This window comes from Balaenoptera borealis, assembly GCF_965194805.1.
Source record: "Balaenoptera borealis genome assembly, chromosome: 8".
Classification (NCBI taxonomy): Eukaryota; Metazoa; Chordata; class Mammalia; order Artiodactyla; family Balaenopteridae; genus Balaenoptera; species Balaenoptera borealis.
The window spans coordinates 14,865,405-14,886,599 of NC_138865.1; the positions used below are offsets into that span (position 1 = coordinate 14,865,405).

Consider the following 21,195-nt stretch of genomic DNA (forward strand, 5'->3'; position numbering starts at 1 on the left):
TTCAAAGATCAAGGCTTTATTTTCTGTAGCTCCAGTGTCACAACTGTAGCAGCATATCAGAAATATCCCCACACAGAAACACACATTTCTCCCCTTCTTCCAGGAACTGGTGACAATCAAGAGGCAGAAACCATGATATTTACGACAGGAATTTAAGAAAGGACACTGGCCCACCCTACTAACATACATCGTGCGTCTCGCAGGTGGGAAGCAGCAGTACATTTGTATTGAACAGGCACAATCATCCTTAAATAAAGTTAAATAAAACCTTAATGGCATAACAACGTGTTGCCAGTGCAGCCTTAGGGGGGACTTTGGAGGACAGCTCTTGGAACAAGACATCAGCATTTAAAAAAAAATAAAAGAAAAAGAAACCACACAAAAGGACGCAGGCCAGTATCTAGCGAGTTTCGATCCAAAGTTAAGAAAAAAATGGTCATGGATTGAAGATTTATCCCATTTGGAAAAAAAATCAATTTTTTAATTCTAAAAAGTAAAACTCAGATGTATGAGGGGTTGGATCTCAAATCATGGTCTGGACAGAAGTCACTGTTATTGAGTATTGTACTCAAGTGGCATTGCTGGGCGGCAGATGACACCCCAATGACACCAAAGACACCAGTGACCAAGCTTGTGCCGTGACTGACTACGTTAGGTTGGTCATCGCCAGGGGTCGGGGATGGGGAGAACATGTTCCTATTTCGTTCTTGGCCAAGTCAAAGTCACAGTCAACTGGGCTGCAGTCTGCGTGGGGCAGCAAGACAAGCTTTGGAGCTCAGGGTGATGGGGGGGGCGGTGGTTACCTCCCACAAAATTCATGACCACTTCTATTTGTTCAGCGCTTCACAACTTTCAAAGCTCTTTCAGATACAGCGCTCGTTCAGCCTCTGGAAGACCCAGTGGGGAAGGCAGGACAGGTGGCATCACCCCCATTTCCCAGCCGATCCCTACACACTGGGAAAGGAAAGCCGGGATCAGACCTTCCGACTCTGAAATCTGGAGACTCTATCTCTCCTGACCCAAAGGAGGTCACCCAGAGAAGTGAGCCGTTTCCTTCCTCAATACCATCGAAAACAAAATCCCATAAGAAATAAGGAATATTTTGCAGCAGCATGGTGTATCTGAAGTGGACAAAAAGGAGTGGTTGGATAATTATTTTAGAATTCGATCTAGATTTTCTTCCATTTGCAAAATGTTAACACTGACGGGGTATATGTTTAGAGAGATGTCAACATTTCCCCCAGCAGTTTGGTCTCCGTGGGCTTTTGGCATCCCTGAGTGGGGAAGCTCGCTGCAACTGATTTCCACCGGGGGATGGGGGTGGGCTAACTCCGAGGTAGGACAGGTCAGCAGGCAGGCCCCCCAGCCCAGGAGAAGACCGTGCTCATCGGGGCACATGTGGGAGCTGCCTGACGTGGGTCTCTGCTGTCCCTGACCTGCAAACTACTCCCAGAGGTTCTGAGATGCAAAAGTCCCAGCACCACCTGAGTTCATCCCAGGAGTCACGGCATCCAAAGGAGCCGGGTCTGAGCCTCAGTGAGAATGCACAACATGGACCGTGCCTAAGGCGAAGGCCGAAAGGCGAAGGGCAAAGGGTCAAGGTCAGGACCAGGCCGGCCAGAATGAAAACACACACGTGCTTCCTGCTCATTTTGAAAGACAGCTCTAAAGGAAACTGTGAAGCCACTGGGTCTTCCCTCGGAGAGAGGCCTGGGAAGGCTTGGCTGGAGGAAACAGGCTTGCGCTTGCTCTCAGGGATCATCTGGCTCAGATAGGCCATTTCAGGAAACAAGGCATCGTGTCCTCAGCTGGCGCGGACCAAGCAAGGCCGAAGATGGTTCGAGAGGCATCCTGACTGAGCACGAGGGCCCGGGTCCCTTGCGCTGCGGGGCTGGGGAGCCTGGCCTGTCCCTGCGCGGTGAGAGGCTCTTAAGGGGGAAATTTGTGATGGGCAGGTGTACAGACAAATGCCGTAGATATGCTTGCTGTGTTTTTTAAAACCCCTAAAACTGCACAGGGAAACATAGGAGATCAGGAGATTTAGTCAAACACACACACAGACAAGAATACCTGAAGTGCCTGGGTTAAAAGACTGTTGGAGAATGAAGTCCAAAGATCAAGGTAGGATTTATCACACTTGCCCGCCCAACAAGTGGCCAAGCGTTGGCATTTCAAGGGCTTTTAAGTGCTGGCCCCGCGAGGCATACATTCACGTCACCCACAAGGGAAGGAAATGGTTTCAGTAAGTGTAAGACCAGCCACCCTAATTCCACTGGGGGCCACTGTGCTCCAGTGTGAGCCGCGCTGACGCCCAGTACGTGTGTGCACGCGGGCGAGCACACAGCAAGAGGAAAAGCCCCAGGGCCAGATCTTTGGTCCTGGAATTTCTAGGAAAAGACAAAGGGAAAAGGCACATGAAGGTGACTGATTAAGAAAAAAAAAAAAAAAAGTAGCTAAAAGTATTATATCATTATTTTGACTTTTTTTTCAACGTACCATTTTCCCCTATGAAAAGAAAATTCAAAATATAAACCTTATATTTATTATTTTACATTCAAGTGGAACTTCCATCTGGGGGTGGGGGGGGCTCAACACAATTTTAGACCACGTGGAGCAATGTATTACTTTGGTGCCTTTTGACTTAACCCGATGGAAGAATTCAGCTATTTTTTTTTTTTTTTAAACAGCTTTATAGTCCCAGCTGTAACACTTGCTTGTACACACACAGAGGCACACACGCAAATCCAACAACTTCTACATAGAAAAATAAAGGATAAACATTATCCATCTATTTGATACTGTGTACTGGAACTTCTATATACATAATTTTTTTTTTCCTCTTTAATGTTTTCAGTCACTGCACATTTTCTTCCCTCCTGGGTGATCTACGTACGATTCTAGGGGAGGAGATGCTATACTGAAGCAGAAAAGCTACATCGCTCTCGGGGGCGGGGGGGAGGAAGAGAGAAAGCACTTTCTCGCTCCCCTGCCAGTCTTTCAACACTTTCTACCACCTGGGATATCCCTGCGGACGGACGGCCATCGTGTAAGCGGCTGTCCCGTCCTCCCCTCTCTCTAAGGCGTCAGGGAGCAGATCCTGCCAACACCCTGCCCTGATAATCTTGGTGTGAGGGCAGGGGAAGGGGATCAGTCAGGTAAAGCCTTTGCACAATCAAAGATTCTGGCATCACTTCCCACAGCCCGTTCCTTTAGTACGGAGTTCGATTCTCCAGCTTGTGCTTGGTGAGGAAGTACTTGAAGAACTCATAGACGGACCAGGAGATGGCAGTGGATGGCATCTGGTAGATGACGCGGGCCTGCACGCCCTTGAAGTAGCCGGGCAGGCCGTTGAGCTGGTACACCGTCCGGAAGGCGTTGGCCATGCCCGACAGCCGGCCGCTGATGTTGGCCAGGTGGAGGGCCACGTTCTCCTGAGTGTTGAGGAGGGTTTTACAAACGTCCAGAGGGGTGGTGGCGGCTGCAGCCAGGGCCCCGGCCAGCCCGCCTGAGATGATGTGGGACTGCGGGTTGTAGCCCCGGTACGGGTTGATCTGCTCCTGCAGGAGCTCGTAGGTGATGAAGTGGATAGACTGGAATGGAACGTTCATGGTCAGCTGCGTGGTGTAACTCCGGTAGAAGGCCGCCAAGCCCTCCGTCCCCAACACGGTCCGGATGCAGCTGAGGGCCGACCGGTGCGGCGAGTCGTACATCTGCAAGCGCTGCTTCACAACTGTGGGCGGGTCCCGGGTGGTTGGGCTTAGCCCCACCCCAGGCCGGAGTGAGATGGGAAGCCAAGCCATAAAGAGAAACAAGCAAGTTTAGACACATGGGTAACAGGGCACGGGGAGCTAGCACACACCCAGCCCCAGCCCGAGAAACCACCGAGGGCCAGCTCCAGGGCATTCGTTTATAGACACATGCCTCCGGGATCCAGGGCCAGGAGGTGGCTGTTTCCTGACGTTTCTCCCGCCTGACTCTTGGTTGACGTGGCCCTCAAACCAGGCAGCCAGTTCAGACGAGATTGCCCGAGCTGATCCCCCAGGCCCTAGCTGCCTCGGGCTTCACGCACGCTGAGGAATCTAGACCCTGCTCCTGGCTCCTCTGCCCTCTTCCGTCCCAGTACGTCTACTGGACACGTGTCCCGTCCTTCATTCTCAGTGGTCTGTACCTCTGACAGTGTTTTTAGCTTCTGGGTCTCAGTGCTCTTGGAAGAGACACTAGAATGATATCGGCCCAAGTTCAACGGCAAACTCCAGTGAGGACCCTGGCTTTATTAATACAAAAGTAACTGGTGGGTCAAAGGACATGGGGCAAATACTTAGAATTTTAATTGTCCCCACGCATTGCAAGATAAACACATACAGCGTGCTTTACTTTTACAGAAATAAAGTCCTTAAAACAATATAATGTCAAGGAGAAGAGGGTGGAGTTGAACCTCATTTTTCTCTCCTTTAAAAAAATAGAAATAAAATTCTTGCCTGGTTGACATGGGCTAACTTACTGCTCATTGACTATGAATTGCCTTAAACACACAGAAAAAGCAGCCCACCTCCCAATCTGACCCATATATCCCTGAAAGTCAGAACAAGTTTCCTATCTGCTAAGGCACGGGAGGCAGCTGAGAGCAAATAAATTGTAACCTTAAAAGACAAAACCAGACAAACTTATAACACAGGATTTAAAATGCTGCACTTTTTAACCTCTGATTCTCCCTTCTGGCAAGGGACCATTTTCAGAGAGAGGAGGAAAAGGGAGAGAGTCCTACATCTCACACAGAGAATAACCCAGCTGAAGGTATGCCCAGCACCGGGTCCAAAAGCTCCTCACTATTCAGACCCAAGTTGGCTGAGGACGCGAGGATATTGAAAAAGCTGACAGAACTCGTCTGCACAGCTAAGAATTGCTTTATAATGCTCCCAAAATTCAAAAGGAAAAAAAAAAAGAAGGTAACGTGGGAGGAGACAGCTACAACAAAATGGCCAAATATTAATTTATGAAGTAGAGCGATACACACATGCGGGGTTCACCATACTCTTCTCCCTACATTCGCCTGTTTGAAATTTTCCATAATAATTTCAAATTTCTTTTAAAAAAGCAAATTGAACATAAGCCCATAAACCCTAATGAATGGCCTCAGATGGGTTCCTTCTAAATTCGTCTATGGTTGATAATGGTGAACAAGGGCCCAGTGGGGTGTGTGTGTGCGCACATGTGTACGCATGTGAGCACACACAGGTTTCAGAGTAGTGCAAACGCACACGAAAGAATTGCCAGGAGAGCCTGTTAAGCAGATATCCTGTCTCTACCCCCCGAGATTCTGGTTTAGTAGGTCTGGGGTGGAACCTGAGAATCACCATGTTTAACATGCTCCCAGGAGACACTGATGTTACTGGTCTGTGGATCACACCCTGAGTAGCTCTGTTTAAGCGAACCGGAATCCCAGAGCTCAAATGCTCACGTGCCTTCTCGAGGCCTTTGAGAACATGGTACGAATTCTCCTGCTTCTTCTGACTGGGGACCAGGAGCTCCCTTGCCCGACCTTCTGTCCCCACCCCCCAACTTTGCTCCTGCCCCTCTGCACATCCCCTACTGCCACGCCCTGGGACCATGAAACATTACCTTCTGCTGGATTCATTACCGCATCGTGGAGCAGGGTGGCCATACTCCCAGCTATCCCTGCAAAACAAACTCCAGAAAATTACCCTCTGGGACCAGGGGTTCTGAGGAAGTTCCTGGAACCCTGGACCTTGCTTTCTAAGAAGCAAAACTCACTACCAACTCCACCCAGGTGAGCATTGACTCTTAAAACCCTAAAGTGATCATGGAAAATACGGGATAAAAATGAGGAAGGTAACACAGGCACCGTTACTCACATTTCAATCCTGCAGAACCTTATTTTCCCTAGGAAAAGGCTAGACCTGCCAACATTGGATGCTACCAGAAAACACACTTGGTGGCTTTTTCCACCATAGAGATTTTAATTCTCTCTCATCTCTGGCCTTTGCCTACAGATTAACCCACTCTGCCTTTAAGCTGGGGGCAATGGAAGGGGATGATATCATGTATACAGCAGAGAGGGGGCAAAAAGAAGAGAAATCTTTAAGAAAATTCCTTAATAAAATCCAGGCATTTTTTTAAAGCAAATGGCCAAGGGAAAAGGGCGTCAGGGAGATCTGCATATGGCAGATTTCCAGGGTGAGTTTGCAAAGTGATGACATGTCTCAGAAATGGCCGAGCCCATCTGAGGGTCTCCTCTGGCCTGGCTTCAAGAACCAGGAACTTCAAAAGCCAGATTCCAGCCTGGAATTTTGCTTCTGGCTCTGGGTTTCCTCCCTCTGTGGGTGACACTGCCCAGTAATTAAGATAACTGCTAAAAGGTGGGAAGAAAGAGGGACACAGGCTAATGCTTCAGAAATGCATATAAATCCCCCTCCCTCCCTCCCTCCCACACGCTTACGATCATCCCCAGAGAGGTCAAAACGCGACCAAAGCACACACCACAGTGAAGCAGTAACAGTGCTGGGCAGAACTTGACATAAACTGGGCTCCGTTCAAACCGCCTTCAAGGGGCTCAGAGACCAAGGAGCTAAAAAGGCAGTTTCAGCAAAAGGAGGGCCCTGAGGCCACGAACTTGAGGACAGCATCAAGAATGCAGATCTTGGTGACGGTCCGGACAAATGCAACTAGGGGCCGATTTTTAAAAAGCAAAACCAATGTCTGCAAACCAGCCAGGTTGGAGTCATTATTACCAGGGTTTGCTGGTGGGAGGGATGCTTTCTGGTTCTGAGTAGAACAAAAAAGAGAAGGGGTAGAAAGTTGTTGCCAGTCACATCTACCTCTCTGTTGCTGAAAAATAAATTTGTTAAAGTTAAGTTCTCCTTATGCCACTAGCCAGAGTCTCACTCCAAACCCAAACAGAAACCAACAAAAGCCAAACCCACAGGAGGCGAAAATAACCACTTGGCAGGGCCCAGTAAGACAAGCCTATATAACAGTTGCCTGCGGCCAGCTCAGGCCACCCCCCACCCTCCTGGTTCCCTCAAAACAACAAAAGAAAACGATTTCAGCCCTTGCTTGCAGAGAGATGCAACAGACGGAAGAGGATGGGGGCGAAATTCCCAAATCCCCCAGAAGCTTAGGTGGGAAAGGTCCTCTGCGCAGGAGCAAATCCTTTGTCAGCCATAAAACTTCTTGACCTTTTAAAGCTTAGTTAGATCTTGACGTTGTAGAGACCTGTTGGGCCAGTTTTTAAATAGTCTCAAAGAAGCTGTCCACATAACTTTTTTTTTTTTTTGGAATCCAGCATTCAAAAGTTTTGTTTCTATTCAGGGTTGTTTGGTTTTTTGTTTTGTTTTGTTTTGTTTTTCTCCCCTAGATCTGATCATTAATTGCTTTTGAATTTTTTTTTTTTTTTTTTTTTTTAAAAAGCAAAAAGGCAAAACCCACTCAACAATGAAACACCTCTGTCACTGATTCTCCCTGGGCTTCAGAGAGCGAAGGAGGGGAATGAAAAAAAGCGCGTGCGCGTGTGTGTGTGCGTGTGTTTGGGTGTGTGTGCACACACAAATCTAGAGTCCTTGATTCATGAGCAAGCGTGGCGGAGATGAGGCATCAGGCTGCTGGGTCACAGGGAGGAGAACCCTGGGGAAGGGTCTGTTGAAGGAGAGACCTTTCTAACTCCAGACAAATGCTTGCAAATACCATTGGCTAGGTGGCTGTTCCCTTGGTGGTGGAAAACGGCATTTAAAGTCCTTTTCATGTTTTCGTAGCAGGCAAAATACAGGGCATGGGCCGGCCCTGCGCCCATCATCATCACGTTGAGGCCTCGCAAGGGTCTCCAGAAGCCTTCAGTCCGTATGATTTTCTTGAGGGCTCCGTAGACACTTGTGTAATGGGCTTTGGGATCTGGATTCAAACTCTGCATTCGTGTCTGGGGGAGGGCGAGAAAAGAAAAGAGTGGGGTTAATGAGGCTGGTCAGGAGGGAAAGGAAGACCCAGGGAGAGAGTGAGAAAAAAACAGGCCATTTTTATAGGTTCACAGGATTTCTGGGTGAAGAAAACTTTTATTCTTCTCCTTTCTGGAGTAATCCCCCATCCCTACACACACACACACGCACGTTCACATGGATTTCATTATGCCCAGCAAAGGAGGTAAAAGATGAGGGGCAGGATTTGGAGTAGGAACACCTGCCCGGCCACTGGCAAGCTGTGTGACTTCTGATGAATCCCTTAACCTCTCTGCGCTTCGGGATTTGGCACCAGAGACCAGTTTCCACGGATCGGGGGGTAGAGGGGTGGGGGGGATGGTTTCGGGATGATTCAAGGGCATTACATTTACTGTGCACTTTATTTCTATTATTATTACATTGTAATATATAATGAAATAATTATACAACTCACCATAATGCAGACTCAGTGGGAGCCCTGAGCTTGTTTTCCTGTAACTAGATGGTCTCATCTGGGGGTGATGAGACCGCCTCGGCTCCACCTCAGATCATCAGGCATTAGATTCTCATAAGGAGCGTGCAACCTAGATCCCTCACACGTGCAGTTCACACATAGAGGGTCGCGCTCTTATGAGAATCTAATGCCACTGCTTATCTGACAGCAGGCGGAGCTCAGGCGGTAATGCGAGCGATGGGAAGTGGCTGTAAATACAGATGAAGCTTCGCTCACTCACCTGCTGCTCACCTCCTGCTGTGTGGCCCAGGGGGTGGGGACCCCTGAAATAGAAGCATCATTATTATCCAGGGGTTCCCACTCCGGTTCTAAAGTCTTCTGTGCCCTCACTTATCTGAGACCTCTGTGTTGTGAAAGTTCCATTCAGCCCCAACCATAAATCTCCTTGGAATCCTCCATCCCCCACCCCCTCATCTCCTGTAAATACTTTTTACATTTCATCTATACAAGTTAGCACTGAAATATATGGTCTTGTTCTTAATTTCTTCCTATGTATAGTCTTGCCCCCTGGAGGCAAAGACCAACTTTCCCCATCTCTGTCATCCCCATCACACTCCCCAGGCACTTGAGTAGGTGTGAAGGTGAATCTTACATGCCAACAACCCGGCAAGGCCACAGTACCCATGCCGGCTCCAATTATGGCCAAACACTAGTCTACATGTTGCTGTGAACGCATTTTATAGATGAGATTACCATTTAAAGTCAGTAGACTTTGAGTAAAGCAGACTACCCTCCATTGTGTGGGTGGGCCTCGTCTAATCAGATGAAGGCCTGAAGAGGAAAAAAAACTAGTGTCCCCCGAGGAAGAAAGAATTCTGCCTCCAGTCTTTGGTTGTAACATCAACTCTTCCCTGGGTCTCCAGCTGGCCTGGCCTGCAGATTTTGTACTTGCCAGTCTCCACAATCATGTGAACCAATTCTCTCTCTCTCTCTCTCCCTCTCCCTCTCTCAAACACACACACACAAACATATACACATTATTGGCTCTGTTTCTCTGAAGAGCCCTGACCAGTACAGTAGATAAGAAATATTTGTGGGTAAAAGTACCACACTGGCTCAGTCCTGCAAAAGCAGCATTCCCTCCTCCACTCCCCTCCACCCAACACACACACAGTCTAGATCAGAGGGTCTCCAAACTTTGGTAGGAATACCCTTTTATCTCTAAACAAGACCATAAAGAAACTAATATATAAAATAAAAGAGCTTCTCTGACTGGAAACGGGACAAAAAGTTCTGTGCTCTCCTCTCACTCCTCAAGGCAGAAATCCCCCCCACCAGGAACCCCAGGGCTCAGAGGAACAGCATGAAAACCAAATTAGTGGTGGTTTTCAGACTTAGGATTTTACCAGTTAGTAAAACCACACAGAAAATGGGCACACCGTTGGCAAATTTTCACTTTGCCAAGAAAGGACATAAAAATAATGACAATATAAGCAATAAGCACCACTGCCCTTTATTATAATCATCATTTTGTAAAAGAAAGAACTTTTTTTTTACTTTTTGGCCCTGCGGTGCGGCACACGGAATCTTAGTTCCTTGACCAGGGATCGAACCCATGCCTCCTGAAGTGGAAACGTGGAGCCTTAACCACTGGACCACCAGGGAAGTCCCAGGACACCTTTAATGCTTTAAAAAAAAAAAAAAAAAGTAAAGACTACTTCTGACTATAAAATTGGTTTTTAAGTTCAATTTAGCTTTATTAAGTACTACTTTCCCCTCTTTTCTTCTACCACAGACTGGTGAAAATGCCCCCTGACTCAGCCAGAGGAAGCCGCCAGACACTTGGGTCCCACATTCCCAGGGGGGAATGGGCAGGGTCAGTGTCCCTGTACCTTTTTGCTTAAGTGTTTTCTATTCTAACCCGTTTCAAAAGGATTTTAGGCAACTTGATAATGCAGGACACATTATAAGCAAACAAGACCAAAGGAAGAAGTGGGTGAGTGTGCCAAGCAGGAAGGTCGCTGACTCATGGCTACAAAACCTGTGCTTTGCTTGTAAGTGTACTGCTGGCCAGAGAAAATAAAGTATACGAAATGCAAAGTGCTCCCTTTGGAAGAGGCAAAACTGGTGCTCCAGGGACGGCAGAGGTTCTCTAGCACTAAATTCTAACGGATATTTGAAATTGCTCAAGCTTTAGAGCAAATGAAGCTTCATATTTCGCCTGGCTTTTTCTTATCACTGCCCCTGATAAAAATCAGGAGCCTGACGCAGGAGGTGGTACAACCAGGTGGCCCAGAAGGCAAGTTCTGCTATCAGACAGAACTGATTCCATCACTTATGGTGTGACCCTGGACAAGGCAGTTAACCTCTCTAAGCTTCAGCTTCCTCTTTTGAGAGAAGGAGTGAGAAAAGTAAATGTCTATTACTATCCTTACGGTTAATAACAATAAAGGATTCATCAAGAGGCTAAGTAATACGGTTCTAGTACATGGCCTTCCAGACCGTTCTAAGCTCCGTGGAGCAGGGGCTGTGTCTGTCTGAGTCACAGCACATCTCCAATGCCTATTATAGTGTCTAACTCACAGTGGGGGACCAATAAATATTTGTTGAATGAATGGATACACAAACACACATGCAACTTAGGGTACCGACTAGGGTGAAGCGGTACTATGTCCCTTATTCACCTCCCCTAAATATAAGCATGCTTTCCTGGAATTACCTGTCCCTCCCAGCACCCTTTATATCTAGAGCTTTCCTTACTGATGAAAAGTTCACATTCGGCTGCATTTCTCAAGCGCAGAGTGTGAGTCTCTGAGCCACAAGAGGAGCACAGGCACCCTGCCCCTGGGGGCCTACCTGGGGCCTGTCACTAAGAAGTGGCTCCTGGCAGGCCCATTCCCGGAGGAGAGACCCGCCTTGGGGAAGGTCTGCAGCAGCTGCCTGTGCCGCCTCCTCCCGGTTTCTGGCCTGGGGTGGCAAGACCAGCCTATGGAGGACAGCCTCCCTCGGTCCCAGCAGCCCCTTGCAAGCAGGGGTGTGGCAGTGCAAGAAAACACACAGGACTGGAGTGAGGGGCTGAGACACTGGATCCTGGCCCTCACTGGCTCTGACAGGGCCAAGCGGCCTTGGCCATGGCATCTCACCTCTCTGGTCCCCAGTGCCCTCAACTGTAAAGCAAAGGGGAGGGTCAAAACAGCGGCTAATTATCAGAATCACTTGGGAGATGCCTAAAAATACCTGTCTGGGCACCACCCCAACACATATGGATTCAAAACTTTTTTTTTAATTGAAGTATAGTTGATTTACAATGTCATATTAGTTTCAGGTGTACAGCAAGGTGATTCAGTTCTCTCTCTATATATACACACACATACACACATATATGTATATATGTGTGTATGTATGTGTGTATCTATATCAATATATATATATATATATTCTTTTTCAGATTCTTTTCCCTTACAGGGAAAAGAATTTTATTTTCCTTATTATAAAATATTGGGTGTAGTTCCCTGCGTTATACAGGAGGTCCCAGTTGGTTACCTATTTTATACGCGGTAGTGTGCATATGTTACTCCCAAACTCCTAATTTACCCCACCTTTCCCCTTTGGTAACTGTAACTTTTCTATGTCTGTGGGTCTATTACTGTTTTGTAAATAAGTTCATTGGTATCTTTTGTTAAAAATTTTTAGATTTCACATATAAGTGATATCATATGATTATTTGTCTTTCTCTGTCTGGCTTAGTTTTTTTTTTTAATTCCCCAGATGGTCCTGATCTTCACTCACACTTTCGGAGAACTGCTAAATAAAGGCCCCTTCTAGGCCCCAACGCTTTCTAATGACGTCCTTCACCCGGCCTCGGCAGTAATCGATTCACCTTTGGTCACTTGAGGAGTGGTGAGGGCTGGCTGGGAGGGTGGTGTATGTGGAGCGGCAAAGGCAGGGAGTAGTGGGCACACGGTGCCAAGGCTTTAGAGCCGGCCAGGCTGACATCGCTGGTCTGCATCATCCCAGCTCTGGGACCTCAAGCAGGTTCCTTAATCTTGGGGTACGGGAAAATCCCCCAGAGAGCTGTTGGCAGACTGAGTGATGTAACTTCAGGAAATGCCTGGCTTGGAGTGCAGTCAACGATAATCGTCCCCCCACCTACCTGCCCACTATATACGTGAAGGCACAGCGGGCAGGGGGCGGAGGGCACGGGTGGTCTCTGCCTTACAAAGCTGCTCATGTCAGCCGGCTCACGGAGACTTACAAGGGAAATTTGGGGTTGATTTCTCACCTCCCCCCCTCTTTATATGAGGGGTGAGGCAGTTGGAATAAATAAATTTTGAACCAAAACAGATCATCCTATGGAAAAAGACAGCTGGACTTCAGTGGACTTCTCTGTCCTCGGGGAGGTGGGCTACTCAGTGGCAAGCCATAATCAGTGACCCACGCCCGGAACAGAAGCAAGTGGTCCATGAGCGCTGAGGACCCAGGAAGCCCCCTCTCAGCCCACGTCAACCACCATGGCCAGGCTTGGGGTCAGCCCCTCCTTGGTCATGCAGCACCTTCATTTCTCCAATCTGCCTGCAGGGGGCACCCACTCGGGGTTGGGCGCCAGGAGACCAAGAGGAAATAAACAAGGAAAGTGCGAAGTAAGAGGAGAATGATACGGATTGTCAGAAGGAGCTCAGAAAAGGGAGCAGGAGTGACCCATCTGTACCATCACGTGAGGTCATGAAAGCATCCTCAGAAGGGAGCCTGAGAGAAGCTGAAGGTGGGCAGGTGAGGGTGAGGCTGCAGGGACCAGGGCTGGAGAGCAGATAATCAATACAGTCTCTTGTTTTTCTTTTTCTGTGACAGTGCCCATAAAATGTACAACTGAGGACTGGGCATTTTCTATCTACCTGTGGACTAGAGAAGGAGAAAAAGTTAGGGGTGAGTGGGAACCACCCAAGTGTCCATCGATAGATGAATGGATAAGCAGAATGTGGTCCACCCGCACAGTGGAATATTATTCACCTTAAAAGAGAAGGAAATTCTGACCTGTGCTATGACGTGGGTGAACCCTGAGGACATGATGCTAAGTGAAATAAGCCAATCACAGAAAGACAAATAGTGTATGATTCCACTTATATGAGGTCCTAGAGACCTCTAATTCAGAGAGACAGAAAGCAGAATGATGGTCGCCAGGAGCTGGGGGGAGCAGATACGGGGAGTTACTGTTTAAAGGGTAGGATTTGGGGTTTGCAAGATGTAGAGTTCTGGGACTTCCCTGGCGGTCCAGTGGTTAAGACTCTGTGCTTCCACTGCAGGGGGCACAACCCCTGGGCCTGGTCAGGGAACTAAAATCCTGCAAGCCACGTGGCCACAAAAAATTTTTTAAATTAAAAAAAAAAAAAAAAGATGTAGAATTTTGTGGATGGATGGTGGTGATGGTAGCACAACAATATAAACATACTTAACGCCACTTGACAGGACATTTAAAAATGGTTAAGATGGTACATTTGATGCTATGTGTATTTTACCACAATTTAAAAAAAAAGGTGTGAGGGTGGAGAGAAGGAAAAGAAAATGAATGAATGAAGATGCACAGAGAAAGAGCAGAAATTAAAATAAAATAAAATAAAATAACAAGAAAACGGAGACAGAATTTCACCAACTGCCATTTATGTCCTGAGTTTCAGTTCCTACCTAGCTGTCCAGCTCCCATGTTTATAATAAATTCCCATTCTTTGCATTTTAATTCTCCCCTCTTGGAAATTCATAATGCACGTTAGCACAATAAAGACCCTGGGAAGTCCTTCAGGAAAGCAGACTGTTGAGCTTTGTTTCAAGGCACTTCTTCAAGGTTTGTCTTTGGCAATGGAAGCCTCGTCTCACTGAATAATCGGTTACACCTTGCAGAACTCACTTGAGAAAACACGGCTGCAGCCAATGGCACGGATCCTGGAAGCAGGAAGTGCAGCGATCAGCTCTAGGAGTCAGAGGGACCCCCGGGGCAGCCCCTGCAGAGCATGGGCAGCAGGGAACAGCCTGGAAGACTAGGCCTGGTGGGGGGCCGTGCGGGGCACAAATGAGCAGGACAAGCCCTGTGTGGCGCGTGATGGAGCCTTTTACTCCACATCAACTCGCGTTGTTCTCAAAGGGACGGGATGGAGGATGGTGCATGGGCCCTGAGATCAGGAGACCTGGGTCTCTGGCCTGCTTCTGCCACTCACTGCATCACCTAAGCAATACCCCCCCACCCCACCCTGCCCCCCACCAGCTCTAGAACAGTAATTCTACAGGAGGGATCCAAATTTTATTTTTATTTTTTTTTAACGTCTTTATTGGAGTATAATTGCTTTACAATGGTATGTTAGTTTCTGCTTTATAACAGAGTGAATCAGTTATACATATACATATATCCCCATATCTCTTCCCTCTTGCATCTCCCTCCCACCCTCCCTATCCCACCCCTCTAGGTGGTCACAAAGCACCGAGCTGATCTCCCTGTGCCATGCGGCTGCTTCCCACTAGCTATCTATTTTACGTTTGGTAGTGTATATATGTCCATGCCACTCTCTCACTTTGTCACAGCTTACCCTTCCCCCTCCCCATATCCTCAAGTCCATTCTCTAGTAGGTCTGTGTCTTTTTTTTTTTTTAATAAATCCATTTCTTTAGTCTTAATTTATTTATTTATGGCTGTGTTGGGTCTTCGTTTCTGTGCGAGGGCTTTCTCTAGTTGTGGCACGCGGGGGCCACTCTTCATCGCGGTGCGCGGGCCTCTCACTATCGCGGCCTCTCTTGTTGCGGAGCACAGGCTCCAGACGCGCAGGCTCAGTGGTTGTGGCTCACGGGCCTAGTTGCTCCGTGGCATGTGGGATCCTCCCAGACCAGGGCTCGAACCCGTGTCCCCTGCATTGGCAGGCAGATTCTCAACCACTGCGCCACCAGGGAAGCCCCTAGGTCTGTGTCTTTATTCCCGTCTTACCACTAGGTTCTTCATGACCTTTTTTTTTTTTTTCCTTAGATTCCATATATATGTGTTAGCATACGGTATTTGTTTTTCTCTTTCTGACTTACTTCACTCTGTATGACAGACTCTAACTCCATCCACCTCACTTAAACCAATTCCATCAACTGCCAGCAAGATCAGAATGGAGGGGTCAAGCCCCTTCCTCAAATTCTCCCCTAAGAAGACAAAACAGGACAAGCCTACCTTGTAGGCCTGTACTCTCTCTTTCTTTCTTTCTTTTTCTTTTTTTTTTTTTTTTTTTTGCCACGCCTGCAGTGGAAGCACAGAGTCTCAACCACTAGACCACCAGGGAAGTCCTGGCCTGTTCTCTCGAACTGAGAGGGCAGGGAGGGAGTGGAAAATGTGTGTTCCGCCCCAGGTAAGCTCGAAGGATCATATAACAGGAGCTGCAAGGGCTGGGCAGAGAGCACATCTAGCTTATTAGCACCTGCCTTTTCTGCTGGGAAACTGGAGCCCGGAACGGAAAAGGGACTTGCCCAAGGGCACATGGATAAGAAGTCACGGATCTGGGCCCACCAGAAAGAAGAGGGCAAGCTGAGTCTGGCAGGGAGTCCTTGGACCTCCCCGGGGATCCCGCGGAGGCCAAGCCAGCCTGGCCCCAGCCGCTGCAGCGTCACTTGGCCACTGTCCTCCCACCTGACCTGGACACGGCTGGGGATTCCCAATCTTTCTTTCCGAATTTCTCAAAAATAAAAACCAAGTAATAAGATAAAAAAAAAAAAAAAAAAACTTCCCAGGACAAGTGGCACTTTCAAGACCAGAAAAAGATAATGTGAAATCTACTCATCCATCCATTCAAATACATTTGCCACGCTCCTTCCCTGAGGCAGGTGTGATGGGGAGGGAGACAGGAAGGGGCGTGCACGGGGCTCCCAGTTCCCGGTGTGAATGAACAAACATCACAGCACGATGGGCTGCCACGGCTCCCACAGAGGGACCAAGGCTGCGCTGCAGAAGGTCGCCCAGGAATCTCTGCTCCAGCCTTCCTCCCAGAGAAAGGAAATAAGGTTCAAGCACCGAGAAAGTGCTAGGAAGATGCCAAACAATGTTAGCATCTGCCGCCCAGTGGCTGCTTCAGAATTAGAAGTCAAGTTGCTGAGTTTAATTCCCTCCCATCTGCCAACTGTTTCCAAGGAGCACGGACATCACTAAGCTGAATCACAGTAAGATGCCTAGGCTGGACTGCAGGGCCGGCCCCCAGCCCCCTCCCTATTTTCCAAACCCCATCACCACCCACCCATGCGTGCCTCCCCTGGCAGCCCATCCACGACACTGTGTGCAGCTGCACCGGGGTCTGTCTGCGATGATGCTGCAGCTCCCGTGCACAGCCGCCCAGAGGAGACACGGCCGCCCAAGAGCCGGTGCACACGCAGGCCAGGAGGGAGAGGCTGTTCTTGGCACAGTGCTTTGCGGGGAAAGGATCGCCTTCCGGAGCAAAGCCACAGGCCTCATCGAGGGCTTGGAAAGCCCTCATCGCACCTTCCAGAATCCTTAGGAGGGACACGCAACAGACGAAGCAACCCAAACCACATCAAGGGAGCCAACGCACAGTAAAACTTTCAGCACTCTGAGTTCAGAACGGCCAGCGTCCTGACTCAGACAGAACTTGCATCCTCGTCGTGCTCATGACGGGGGATGGACTCCTGATGGTGCTTCCAACAATCACGCCCTGGCCCTTTGAAAGCACGTGTAGGAATCATGAAAAATGAGGCATGAGGCCAGCATCCAGCATCCACCCCCGCACCACATTAACCAGGAACGGAGCAATGCAGAAAATCCTCCACGGGGAACCGGGCCGTTCGCAGCACTCCGAGGCACATCAAAGTGTATTCCCAGGTTCAAAATTCCAAATCGTGTCTTTTTACATCTCCCAAGTTGGCAAAAGTATATCCATAAGGAGAATATACTGTGTCTCTGATTTTTAATCAAAAGGAAAATTTAGGAGCCAGCAAGAGAAAATGAGTCCTCAAAAGCAGTCCCTGCCTCTCCCCACCCGCAAAAAAGGGGGGGTCTGTTGGGAGAATGACTGTACATCAGGAGCAGGCAGTGGGGTGGTGCAGGGAGGACCAGGCATTTGCATTCTGAAAGCCCCTGTTGAGGACCCCCTATATGAAAGCAGCCAAAGGGCCAGATCTTGGAAAACCAGGCAGAAAAGGTGAACAGAAAAGAGATGAGAGGGGTGGGAACACACCTCCAGCTAAATCAGGCCTCCGTCAATGTCCCTGCCTCGCCTACAGGAAGCCCCAGACCTCCCAGGGTTTTCAGGTGGCCCCGATGTTGGGGGAGGGTGGGAGGAAGTGGGTTCACACATGGGAGAGCAAACCTTCAAGCCCGCTCTGCCTTTTCACTTATTTCCCATGGGGTCCAAGGTACACAAAAGTCACATTTGCTCTTCTCATCAGACCAGCCACCCTCAGACGTTCCTGATTACCTGCTGCCTCTGTGGTCTTGGGCCTGGACTGCAAAGGATCCCTGCCATCTGTCATTCACGCTCTCCGGACGCAATCCTGAAACCTTCAGGCCCGTTAAGGGTGTGCTTAGGGGGCATTGCTATTTCTAGGGACAAAAGGACTAAGTGATGACATCATTTATATGTGGAATCTAAGACATAGTACAAATGAATTTATTTGCAAAACAGAAACAGACTCACAGACATAGAAAACAAACTTATGGTTACCAAAGGGGAAAGGGGAAAAGAGGGATAAATAAACAGTATGGGATTAACAGATACACACTACTATATATCAAATAGATAAACAACAAGGACCTACTGTATAGCCCAGGGAACTATATTCAATATCTTGTAATAACCTATATAATGGAAAAGAATCTGAAAAAATATATATAAATATGTATATATATTGCTGTACACCTGAAACTAACACAATATTGTAAATCAACTATACTTCAATTTTTTTTTTTTTTTTTTTTTTTTAAAAAGGACTAAGTGAAGAGCTTCCACGATGTATTCAGTAGAAAACACATATTCCACCAAGACAACCCAAACCAAGTTCCTCGGCCTCCCAGGGAAGAAGCCACAGCACCAAACACCACTTCTCCTGGACACAGGCCACAGACCCCAGAGCATATCCAACCCAGAAAGGGTGGCAGAAGAGGGCCATTTGAGCTGCACCTGGAAAGGGGGACGGTATTTCAATTGGCAAGAAATGGAGCTGTCATTACTGTCCCTTCCACACTATTTGACTTTTTGACTAGGTGCACGCGTGACTTTGATTGAAAAAAAAAAAGCAAACAGAGCAGAGAAAAGAAGAGAACATTCAGGCTGAGGAGGATGTGAATGTGCTGGTGGGTCTGGGAAACAGAGGAGGGTCTGGCTGGAGGGCGTGTGTGCAGGGGATGCGGTAAGGTGTGGATGGAGAGGGAGGGCGGCTGAACTCCAGGAGGCCCTGTCTGAATAGGTTGCTAAGGTGTTTGGAATTTACTTTACAGTCAAGTGTTCTCCATGGTTACGCGCCGCACTTGACAAAGCAGCTACGAGTAAGCAAGACGGTAAGCAAGAAGGCTGGGATCTCCTGCATCTGGGAGGAGGGACCAGGCCTGTGCAACAGAAGCCCTCCCCATGGGGTCCCATTGCGGGCCGGCGGCTCGCTCCCAAGCTGCAAGGTCACTGTAACAGCACAGCCACCACGGAGTCTGCCTTCCTACCCACAGGCAGGAGCTCACGGCCTCACCTGTGGCTCCAAGGATGCCATTCCCACATTCCTTTATCACAGGAGCCAAACCTGCTCACTCCTCCCCTTCTCTAGAAAATTCTATAGCAGGAGGGAGGGATGAAAGAGTCTGTACCTGGCTCAGGCCCCAGGTACCTAGGACACACTCAGAGTACCTGGTTGGTGGCCCGCCCAAAGGATTAAATTATCTCTGCTCTACAGGTGGGCAAATTCCCAAGATTCCAGGTAACAGGGTTGGAATGTCATGGGTGGGATTGGAGACCTCACTGGGAGACAGAGAGGGCGGGGAGAGCATGGGTGGAGGGGAAGCCTGGACCACTGGTCACTCTGACCCACCTTGCTTGGCTCCAGTAAGACGAGCCAGGGCTGGACTCCTATGTTCAAGCCCCACGTCTGGCATGAAGGACTACGTGGCCTTAGGCCAACTGCCTTACTTCTCTGAGCCCCAGTGCCAATACTCACAAAGGAAATGTAATAAATAAATAAATATAATAAAATACTTATAATAATAATGTATAATATATAATATAATGAATAAAATAATTATAATAAACAGTTAGATAGCAGCTAACTATCCTCGTTTTACAAACAAGGAAACTGAGGCACAGGGGGATAAGCGACTTGCCCCAAGGTCACAGAGTACAGACAGGACCGGAAGCCACACGGCCTGGCTCCAGGACTGCGCCCTTAACCACCAGGCTACAGGACCTCTCATGAAAAGGTAGACTGGAAGGGTCACGTATGACCTCCAGCTTCTCCCTGGTCTCTGATGTGCCCTGCTTCTATGACTGTGCTAAGTCACGTGTACACCACCTCCTGTGCCGGACCTTTTAAAGAGGGAGTAGCCCTGATGCATCAAAGTCACCTAAGTCCTTGCTGCTTAAGTCCATGCAGGTCCTGGGGAGGGGGGCGGGGGTGTCGATGTCCAGGTGGTACTTAGAGGCAGTCGGAGACCCGTCCCCTGGAGGTCACACAGCATCACTGTTTCCCAACTCTGGCCATCAGCCTGGATGTTGGGCTCAAACAGAGCTGGGCAATAGAACCCGGTTCAATACCAACCCATGTCTGTCCTGGAAAAGAGCTTGAACCACTGGCCCACCCAGGTTGTGGGCAGGAAGGGCATTCTGACCAACGAACACCCCCGGCACTCCATCAGTATGCAAAGGCTGAGACTGAATACTCCAACGGTCAGGCAGCTTTCAAGGCAGAATTTCACTCACCTGGCCTCCCCGGGGCCTCCCCTGACTCAGCAGCTTTGCCTATGGCATTGGCTTAAAAACACCCCACCTACAAGTAAGGACAAGGCGTCAGAGGCAGAACTGGAGAAACACCTCACTCTCCAAAGTGTTCTGTTTTCCTGGCATCTGGGGGAACTCGCTGAAGCATCACAGAACCGCACTGAAGAACAAGCTTAATACGAGGGTCCACATGGAAGCGCCCAGGGAACACACGAGGTCCCCCACCCCAGAGCACCAGCGCATCTCCTGCATGCAGGAGAAGCAGACTCCCAACAGCCTTGCTCCCTACTTCAGCCGTCCAAGCTCCAGCGACATCTGTTTTGTTTTGCATGGGGTGGAGGGGCTCCTCCTCCCTCTGGGCTTCTGTTTGATTTCAGAGTTTTCCCACCCATCCAGCCCTCCCCCAACTCTGCTTGGCTGATGAGGAAACGGCTGTATGACTTGCCCAAGTTCCCAGAGTGAGTCACCGCTGCACTAAGACTGGACAGCACTCCGACTCCCGGACCCCGCCCACTTGACCATCCTTCAACCGCACTTTGTTAAAACTCCCAATCATGGAATCTCAAAGAAACCTTGTTCAATCACCCACCCACCCAATGCTCAGACAGTCCCTGGGGTTTGAAGTTCATCCATTCACTCAACCATCACATACTGAGCTCCTACAACATGCCAGACGCCGTTATTAGGACCTGGGGACACAAAGATGGCCCCGTCCTCAACCACGTCACTATTTTTGAGCTGTACACATTAAGTTACTAAAATTCTCTGCCCTTCAGTTCCCTCATCAGTGAAAACCCCTACCTCACGTGCTTCCTGCAATGAATAAGTGAGAAAACACAAGCACATCGACCACCTAG

At 48.7% G+C, this 21,195-nt stretch overlaps 1 protein-coding gene across 7 annotated transcripts in view; it reads right to left on the reverse strand.

Annotated features, from left to right (window-relative positions):
• SLC25A37 (solute carrier family 25 member 37) overlaps window positions 1-21,195 on the reverse strand; it is a 43,060-nt gene continuing 21,865 nt past the window's right edge. The window contains exons 2-5 of one of the 7 annotated variants that reach the window (XM_082402878.1): window positions 8,681-8,723; window positions 7,702-7,930; window positions 5,620-5,676; window positions 1-3,730 (exon numbers count right to left, since the gene is read on the reverse strand). In XM_082402878.1, coding sequence (XP_082259004.1) covers window positions 3,210-3,730; window positions 5,620-5,676; window positions 7,702-7,924 — 801 coding nt within the window. In that variant the 5' untranslated portion in view covers window positions 7,925-7,930; window positions 8,681-8,723 and the 3' untranslated portion in view covers window positions 1-3,209. Of the gene's footprint in view, window positions 3,731-5,619; window positions 5,677-6,498; window positions 7,630-7,701; window positions 7,931-8,680; window positions 8,724-21,195 lie in introns of those variants that run through there. The other 6 variants (XM_082402877.1, XM_082402883.1, XM_082402882.1 and 3 more) reach the window with 6 other exon arrangements.